Raw genomic sequence first — 9,681 nt, 5'->3', positions numbered from 1 at the left:
TTCTATTGGACGTTGGAAAGCTCACTCGGCATGGAGGCGGGCTCTTAGGCCAAAGCAGAAGACAGTCTAGTCGCGGAGTTTGGGGTCGTCTCTATGGTTCCACGGACAAGACCGTCGGCGCGACCGGGAAAGGAAGTGACGTCAGGACGGCGGAGGGGCGCGAGGTTTCAAGATGGCGGTGGCGCAGCGTCTGGTCGCCAGTGAGTGGTGAAGAGCCCGACGAAGCAAAACAAATTCGGCGTCTCCCCCGGCCCATTTCTCACAGTACCCCGACCCCAGCAGGAGGGTATGTGTGCGGGATCGCCCCTCTCCGTTTCTCCCTCCCACCCAGCCCGGGCCCGGCGCCATTGCCTCCCGGATCCCAGGCGCCTCGGCCCGGGATTCGGGTTTCCTGAGCCGCAGACGCGAGCCCGCTGGGCCTGGCGCGCGGGGCGGGTAGTGGCTCAGCGGCCGGCCTCCCTGCGAGTCGGTTAGCGTCGCCGCGCCTGACTGTGCACGTTGGCCGGTTGCCTTGGGGTTGACGTCTAGGACCTCGAGTCGGGGTCAACCGTCACTGTGGCCTCGACAGTTGCGGCTGCGATGGCCCCTTCGGTCCCATTGGAACCCTTTTCTGTTGAGGGCTCTCTATGGCCTCGGGGCCTGGTAGCCCAGCGGACTCTGGTTTGATACACAAAAATAAAAAAATTTTAAAGGTAGTTTGCCCTCCCTTGTAAAGGATCTCTATGATGCGCACCCGTTTTATGTTTCAGTTGCGGGAAGAGAAGGGTCAAAATGAGCCTGAGGATAATTAAGACAGCAAAGCGGAGAAATAGATACGAGCCATGGAAAATATGCGAACTTGTGATTAAACTCATTTTGCTGGTTCCCGCGCCCCCTTTCTCTTTTTTCCTAAGTAACCCTGTAAATGAGTCGCCACTAGAACGCTTGGGAAGCTCCTCACATGATCAAAGCGTTTGAATCCTTACTGAAAGGAGCAACGCCGATCCGCTCATTTGACAGGAATTGGCTTAAAGCGTGCCGTTGGAATTTTGAACAAGTTCTATGTATGGTTTGCAGCACTTCTGTATTATTATGTAGCCTCTCCTTCACATTAATAATTTATAATGAATAGTTACTCAAAGGGTGGGAGGGGAAGTATGCTTGCATGGTCTTCCAAAAAAATTTACCCCATGATCTTTCCCAAATACAAGTGCTACTTTTGGAAGGGAACCTCTGTCAGTGAAGAGAATGAGCTTCAGAAGGACGTGACTTATTGAGAATAAGGGGGAGAAATGAATGTCCAAATCAGAAATCTCACAGGTCCTTGGGAAATGAGGGGATCAAGCTTACTAAATACTGAGGATTATGGGAAAATTAATACTAATTTTCAATGTATACCATCTTAGTTTTGTTTTAAATTCTTGCTTGAGAATTAAGAACTTCATCTGAATTAACTGCCTAAGTTATTGCCCTGGAGGTTTGGGAAATTTTTAGCATAGTGCTAAGAAGAACCATGGGCAGAGCCGTGGGTGACCCAAGATTTTATCCACCCCATTCCCTTTTACTTTTTCATCACACAAAAATTCAGAGGAGGAGGAGTCGTCAAGGAAAAGCTTCACGTGTTAAGTCTGTGCCTCATTGGTGAGGTCTGTTCTGGTTGGTCTTTTTCACCTGACAGTCAATGCTGTGATGAATAGTCGAAAAGTGAGAGGTCTAATTTTGAGTGCTCAAGAAAGCTGAGGCCATCTCTCTTTTTTATTTTTTTACATTTTCAGTAATTTTTATTAAAACAAGGAATTTCTAACTAATTCTCAATAAAGGAAACATTAAGCATCTTATTCAGTATAAAAACTTATGCCATATAAAAGTTACTATGTACAAAAAAGGAGAGAAGAGTTGAAAAAGGAAAATTAGTTGCTATATACAATTGAGCATTAATTATATATTGAACAGCTATTATCTATCTTAAAATACTAGTACTATAGATCCCAACTTGAAAATAAATATTCATATTAGAGTACAGGGAGCAGGTGTAGCATATAAAGTCCTAAATAAATATGGAAAATATTTTCATTGTTTGAGAAGATGTGAAAATACTAATGTTTTAGGATTTTTTTTGTTCTTGAATACTTTATTTTTGGTCACTAACATCAAAATGAGAGAAAAAGCGAGATCTCTAAAACATCAAAGGAACATGTCTTGTCAAAGATAAATATAAAGATAAACTATGAGGATGAAAACTTACAGGGAAAAATGCTAATTCATTTCTTTATTGCTGCAGGTTTTGTCTTCTCTTGATTTTAAGTAAAAACAAAAGATTGTCATCATGGGGCGGAGATCTACATCATCCACCAAGAGCGGAAAATTTATGAATCCCACAGACCAGGCTCGTAAGTGCCCTATAATGTGGAATGATAAAGGAGTGGTAAAAACTATAGTGCCTGTATTGCATGTTTCATATTTCAAAGATTTGTGATGTAGATAAATTGGCTTAAAGCTTTCTTTTGGAATTTTGAACAGGTTAGTCTAGCAAACTCTTATTTAGTATTATGTGGTTTCTTTTTTCTTCAGATTCATACGTTTTTGAGAAACTTAAAATGTCTTGGCACTTTTTTTTTTTATTGTCTGTCACAGAGGGGTATTTGGAGCATGTGTGTGTTGTCCCTTGTACTGCAAAAAGTTACTGCATCCACTGTTAACCAAAAGGTTGAAGGGTCAAGTAAATCTACCCAGAGGTGCCTTGAAAGAAAAGCCTATAGATGGGCTAGGCTCCCCACAACCAGCCATTAGAACCCCTGTGGAGCAGGGTTAATCTGCCACACCTGGGGATGCCATGAGTTTGCATTAACCTGACAGCAACCGGTTTTTGTTTTTTTTCATTGGCATCTCCCATGAAGGGAGAGCAGGTGTGCTGCCTAATACCCAACCATGCACCCACAGATGATCTACAGCGAGTCCCTAACTCCCAATGTCAGTCGTGCCAAGGGCCTTGGTATTGACCATTGAAAACGCAGATGTGTCTCCCTGGGGTAAAATTGGGAAATTATAGTCTGTTCACTGTTATAATGGGAGTTAAATTGATGAGTATACGGATGTTCAAAATCGATCTCCCTCCATCTCTTTTCAAGGAAAGGAAGCCCGGAAGAGAGAATTGAAAAAGGTAAGATTTCAGAAGCATCTTAGGGAGTTAAAAGTATTATTGACAGCTTTTGTTACATAGGACTAAAGAATTTCAAAGTAATATTTCCAGTTGTTTACCAAGAGATATATATTTTTTAATTACAACTTATAAAATTCACTAAGCCAAAATACCGAGAAACAACTTAAATAACTTGTAGATACGCTTATGACAGGCTAAAATCACATTTTTAGAATTTGATTACCTTCTCTAGTGAATTAAATATTTGTGAAAAAAATGTATCACTATGATTGTGCTATTTAAAAAGTTGGTTTGACACAAACATCTGATTGGTAAGTAGAAATAATTATGATGCCATGTTGAGCTCTGTTAGTCTATTCTCTCCTTAAGTAGCTATTGGATTGGGGACAGGATACTCCCCAAGAATCAAAGGGTTTATGTATTGATTTTCAGGATTTATTTTTATCCTACTTTAATGTTTTATTGAGGGAGTGCAGATATTTAATATTTTTCCATATTTTGTTTAGCATTGAATCCTACTGTTTCTTTTTTGTCCTTTGATTGTTTAGCAAAACTTTTTTCTGTAACTTTAGAATTTATCTACAACCTTTGTTAAAAATTAAATAGTTTTTCAAGTAGTTGCTAAAGGTCTCACATGATTGGAAAAGATTCTTCCTTTTTTAAAGCATCTAATAAGTAACACTTTGAGATCACAAACAAATAGCTGTTTCTGGTGATTGAAACAAGTAATCAGAAACCAAAAAGAAGATCAAAATTCAGTTTAAGTAGATTCTTAAAGCAAATTAAAATAACTCAGAAGTGTCTAGCTTTTCAACATTCTTCCTTAATTTTTCTTAAGAACAAAAAACAACGCATGATGGTACGAGCTGCAGTTTTGAAGATGAAGGATCCCAAACAGATTATCCGGGACATGGAGAAATTAGATGAAATGGGTAAGAATTTTATCACAGAGATAGATTTTACTGCCAGTATAACAGTCTGTTGGGTCATTATGGGTCAGCCCCATAAGGAAGTGACTCAGTGGAATTCATTAGAAGGGAAAAGCGTGGTGACATTGGACACTTCCCTTTAGTGTCAGGGCGGCAAGGGGGGGAGTAAAGGCAGCTCATACAAACTAGAGGTCTCGTTCCCAAGAATAAAAGTAAAGCCCTTGTTTGTTCACTTCAGCTATGTATGGTTAGGATACTAAAATCTGGTATATGAAATTTCCTGGAGGGAGGGAGGGAAAGAGAGAGAGAGAGTGTATGTGTGTTTTGAAATCTTTTCAAAGACATATTTAGTGTCGCTGATCTGTCATTACTGGTGTCATGTGATAATGACATGTCCCTTACACTCTGAGAATCATCTCTTGTCTTGCTTCCACTAGAAATTTTATCCCAACCCAAGAGTATCTGTTCTGGTAACATTAAAACATTTAGATTTTACTAGTTCCTTTATTAATGGAAGCTTTCAGACTTGTATATTAAAATATATAAGTTTTGTTTACAAAAGTAACAAGCAGGTTCAGAGCCAGCACCACCCCCAACGCAGAGATAGTAAATGAAATATATCTATAGTGGGACTTCTTGGTGATAGTTTAAGTGGTGTTCAGAAAACCTAGTCATGAAAAATTGTGGGGTGACTCTACAGAGTTTCTGAAGCAATGTGGGAAAGCCTGTGGAGCTAGACTGGAAAGAGTCAGCCTGTATGATCCCAAGTTGTTCCCTGTTGGGTTCCACTTGTTGCATCTAATTTAAATATGGGGGGGGGTAATTGCTATACCTATTGAATAACCCCAAACTGACTAGTTGTTTTAAAAAACCCCGCTGGACATAATCCTGAGTAGTGCTGAGCTGCCAACCACAGGTCAACAGTTAGAAAGCACCAGCTGCTTCTCCGAAGATGAGGCTTCGGCTCTAAAACTAGAGTTACAGTATTGGAAACTCACAGGGGGCACTTCTAGCCTGTTCTACAGGGTCGCTGTGATTCAGAATCAACTCGGTGGTAAGGGAATACCTTGCGATCCACTAATTTTTTCACATCTCGTTTTATCCTCAACGATCTTTTCCACATTTTGAAAATGAGGAAACACACAGATCAAATGAAGGCCCAAAACTGGAATTAAAACTCAGGCATTCAACACTTTTTACTCATTCTGTACTTGAAATCATATTTAAGAATGTATAATCTGGATTTGAATAAATCAGCAAGGTGAATAGGATTTGGGGAAGAAGGGAATTAAACTTTTTATTCTCCAGCCACCACCCCACCCCCAAAAAAGGGAGGGGGGGTTAACGGAATGTATTTAGCAGGGCTCTGAATACAGATATTAATTTAAGTAGAAAAGAGTATATATTGTCTCCTTTGGGAATCCAGAGGAAAACTGGCCTTGGAAACTCAGATCTTATCAGTGGTTTCCATTGGTCTGCTATGCTTTAGTCTGCCTCATTTTACATATTACAGGTGGACATGGAAAGTATGTGTAGAGGCTGAGAAACAGCTCTACGTTTCTTTCATCCTGCTTAACATTTTGAGAAGAGAATGTAAAGAACTATTTCCCTCTTTTTTTCCATGTCTGCAATTAAAATTGCAGAGAAGGATTTGGTCTTAATTTTGATCTCGAGTATAAGGCATCATCAGAACAAAAAATATTACCATAGTGAATGATGGGGGAAGTGCGGAGTGGTGACCCAAAGCCCATTAGTAGGCCACTGGAGATCCCCTTGCAGAGGGGTCTCGGGAGGAGACGAGCCAGTCAGGGTGCGATGTAGCAACGGTGAAAAATAGAACTTTCCTCTAGTTCCTAAATGCTTCCTCCCCACCCCCACTGTCATGATCCGAATTCTGCCTTGCAAGTCTGGGTAGATCAGAGGATGCACACTGGTACAGATAGGTACTGGAAACACAGGGAATCCAGGGAAGATGATCCCTTCAGGACCAGTGGTGTGAGTGGTGATACTGGGAGCATAGAGGGAGAGTGGGTTGGAAAGGGAACTGATTACAAGGATCTACACGTGACCTTATCCCTGGAGGACAGACAACAGAAAAGTGAGTGAAGGGTGACATCGGATAGGGCAAGATATGACAAAATAATAATTTATAAATTATCAAGGGCTCGAGGGAGGGGGGAGCTGGGAGGGAGGGGATAAAATGAGGACCTGATGCCAGGGGCTTAAGTGGAGAGCAGATGTTCTGAGAATGATCAGGGCAATGAATGTACAAATGTGCTTTACACAATTGATGTATGTATGGATTGTGATGAGTTGTATGTGCCCCTAATAAAACAAATTTTAAAAATTTCGATCTTGAGCCAGTTGATCTTTGAGTTAGTCACTTGCGAAGAACTGAGAGAGCTGTGTTGATGAGGCAGGCCTAGGACTTGTGCTTGTCCCTTTTGGGGTAGGAGACCTGAAATTAACCGCTCATTAGTTGACACCAGTGACCAGTTAGAGAGGAAGCTCACAAGGTAGTAAAAATCACAGGTATAAGTATCAGGAAAGATGACCCCAAAAGGACGTGTGTGGTAGAGTCAGCAAATGCACTAATTCAGTACTTGAGGTGAGCCAGACACTGTTGGATATTTTATTTATGATCACGTTTAATCCATCAGAGTAGTTGATGTCACCATTTTCCAGATAAAGGAAGCCAAAGCTTGGAGTTTGAGTCCCCAGACTCTCAAAACTTTTTGACAGAGCCAGTATGCAAACTCAATTCTTCATGAAACTTCCATATATCAAATGTTTAACATAGAGAAGTGAAAAGTGTTTTTTTTCTCTAGTTCTTTTGAATAAAACTTTAAAAAGAGCATATAAGAAACATGAAGGGGGTTTTATTAAATCATATAGTCTATTAATACATAAATAAATTCACCTTTTATGTGTATCGTTCTCTTCTTTTCCCCTTCAGAGTTTAATCCAGTGCAACAGCCGCAGTTAAATGAGAAGGTGTTGAAAGACAAGCGTAAAAAGCTCCGTGAAACCTTTGAACGTATTCTACGGCTCTATGAAAAGGAGAATCCGGATATTTACAAAGAATTGAGAAAGCTGGAAGTAGAATATGAACAGAAGAGGGCCCAACTTAGCCAATATTTTGATGCTGTTAAGGTAACTGAGTTTCTTTTGAAAGAAATTGTACTGAGATTTAATCTTAGAAGTTAGTCAGAGTTGTGTTGCACCTCTTAACCTTGGCAAATTTTTTTTTTAATCATGCACCAGCCCTTAGAGTCATTTTGCTCCTGGGTATTTAGACAAGATAAGTGAAACTATTTGTTAACATGGCAGTAGCCCCAAACTAAGAGTAGTCGGGTATCCACAACAGGATGATGGACAAACCAAAAAAACCAAACCTGATCCTGACTCACAGCAACCATATAGGGCAGAGTGGCCCTGCCTCCTCGGGTTTCCCAGACTTTAATCTCAGGGAAACCTACTGCCAAATCCTTCTCTTATAGATCATCTGGTGAGTTCAAGCCACCAACTTTTTTGTAGCTGAGCACTTAACCATTGCACCACCAGATCTCCTTCCAGAAGAAAATGCTGTCCTAGTTGCTTCAGGGATAGGGTCAGGATTGACTGGGAAGAGACAAAGAAGCATTCTAGGTATATATGTGTTTCAAAATCCTTATAACTCCATTTCATTGTCAATTTTTCTTTCAAAATTTGAAAATCCTAATGGTATAAAAAAATTTCGTAAAGGTCCCATTTTAAGGAAAGTAGAGTTTGGAAAAGTATAAAAACTTAACACAGGGGACCTTCCAGGAAATGGGGGCCGGGCCCAGCCGCGACCTATGCATGGCGGGAGCTGGAGCTGGGATCTAGCTGAGGGCAGAGTCTGGGAGAGCCGGGCTGCAGGGGTATGAAGCCCCCCCACCTTCTCAGGCAGAAACCTTTAAATACGGGCTGGGGTGTGGCGCCGAGCAGGCTGCAAGAGGAGCATGCAGGCTCCAGGCACCCGAGGCCCAGAGGGAGGTGCTGTTGGAGTCGCCAGGCGAGGAGCAGCCGCAGCGTTCGGGGCTGGAATACAATCGTGTTTGAAATTAAGAAAATCTGTTGCATCGGTGCGGGCTACGGTGGAGTGCCCACGTGTAGTGTCATTGCTCATATGTGCCCTGAAATTAGGGAGACTGTAGTTAATGTCAATGAATCCTAATCAGTGCATGGAACTCTCCCACACTTCCTGTTTATGAGCCAGGACTAAAAGAAGTGGTTGAATCCTGTCGAGGAAAGAAACCTCTTTTTTTCTACGGATATTGATGATGCCATTAAAGAAGCTGACCCTGTATTTATTTCTGTGAATACTCTGACAAAAACCTATGGGATGGGGAAAGGCCGTGCCGCCGATCTGAAGTACATTGAAGCTTGTGCTAGACGCATTGTGCAGAACTCACATGGGTACAAAATTGTGACTGAGAAAAGCACAGTTCCATGCGAGCAGCAGAAAGTATTCGTCGTATATTTGATGCAAGCACAAAACCCAACTTGAACTTACAGGTGTTGTCCAACCCTGAGTTCTTGGCAGAGGGGACGGCCATCAAGGACCTAAGTAACCCAGACTGAGTACTGATTGGAGGGGATGAAACCCCAGAGGGCCAGAAAGCTGTGCAGGCACTGTTTGCCATATATGAACATTGGGTTCCCAGAGAAAAAATTCTCATGACTAATACTTGGTCTTCAGAGCTTTCCAAACTGGCAGCAAATGCTTTTCTAGCCCAGAGAATCAGCAGCATTAACTATAAGTGCCCTCTGTGAAGCAGCAGGAGCTGATGTAGAAGAAGTAGCAACAGCCATTGGAATGGACCAGAGAATTGGAAATAAGTTTCTGAAAGCCAGTGTTGGTTTTGTGGGAGCTGCTTTCAAAAAGATGTTCTGAATTTGGTGTATCTCTGTGAGGCTCTGAATTTGCCTGAAGTAGCTCGTTATTGGCAGCAGGTCATAGACACGAATGACTACCGGAGGAGGAGGAGGTTTGCTTCCCAGATTATAGGCAGCTTAGTGAATACAGTGACTGATAAGAAGATAGCTATTCTGGGATTTGCATTCAAAAAGGACGCTGGTGATACGAGAGAGTCCTCTAGTATATATATTAGCAAATATTTGATGGATGAAGGTGCACACCTCCATATATATGATCCAAAAGTACCCAGGGAACAAATGGTTGTGGATCTTTCTCATCCAGTTGTTTCAGCTGATGACCAAGTGGCCCGACTGGTGACCATTTCCAAGGATCCATATGAAGCATGTGACGGTGCTCATGCTGTTGTTATTTACACTGAGTGGGACATGTTTAAGGAACTGGATTATGAATGCATTCATAAGAAAAATGTTGAAGCCAGCCTTTATCTTTGATGGATGGCGTGTCCTGGCTAGCCTCCACAATGAACTGCAAACCATTGGCTTCCAGATTGAAACGATTGGCAAAAAGGTGTCTTCAAAGAGAATTCCATATGCTGCTGCTGGTGAAATTCCAAAGTTTAGTCTTCAGGATCCACCCAACAAGAAACCCCGAGTATAGAACTTGAAGGTCCTTTATTTTTTTTTTACGGTTCTTATTTGTCGTCGTCCCCC

The 9,681-nt window shown here is 41.7% G+C and overlaps 1 protein-coding gene and 1 pseudogene across 1 annotated transcript in view; both read left to right on the top strand.

Annotated features, from left to right (window-relative positions):
• The first annotated feature begins 155 nt into the window (after window positions 1-155).
• The window catches only part of WBP11 (WW domain binding protein 11), an 18,870-nt gene continuing 9,344 nt past the window's right edge, over window positions 156-9,681 (top strand). Inside the window, exons 1-5 of the mRNA XM_045288402.1 lie at window positions 156-286; window positions 2,261-2,369; window positions 3,108-3,139; window positions 3,978-4,071; window positions 7,025-7,221. Of these exons, the coding sequence (XP_045144337.1) occupies window positions 2,306-2,369; window positions 3,108-3,139; window positions 3,978-4,071; window positions 7,025-7,221 (387 nt within the window). The 5' untranslated portion in view covers window positions 156-286; window positions 2,261-2,305. The remainder of the gene's footprint in view (window positions 287-2,260; window positions 2,370-3,107; window positions 3,140-3,977; window positions 4,072-7,024; window positions 7,222-9,681) is intronic.
• On the top strand, window positions 8,289-9,628 carry LOC101639791 (annotated as a pseudogene).

Source organism: Echinops telfairi, unplaced genomic scaffold, assembly GCF_000313985.2.
Source record: "Echinops telfairi isolate 266 unplaced genomic scaffold, ASM31398v2 ScPeMD7_21;HRSCAF=78, whole genome shotgun sequence".
NCBI classification, from domain to species: domain Eukaryota; kingdom Metazoa; phylum Chordata; class Mammalia; order Afrosoricida; family Tenrecidae; genus Echinops; species Echinops telfairi.
The sequence above is the reverse complement of the archived record's forward strand: the minus strand, read 5'-3'. Positions and strand labels throughout refer to the sequence as shown.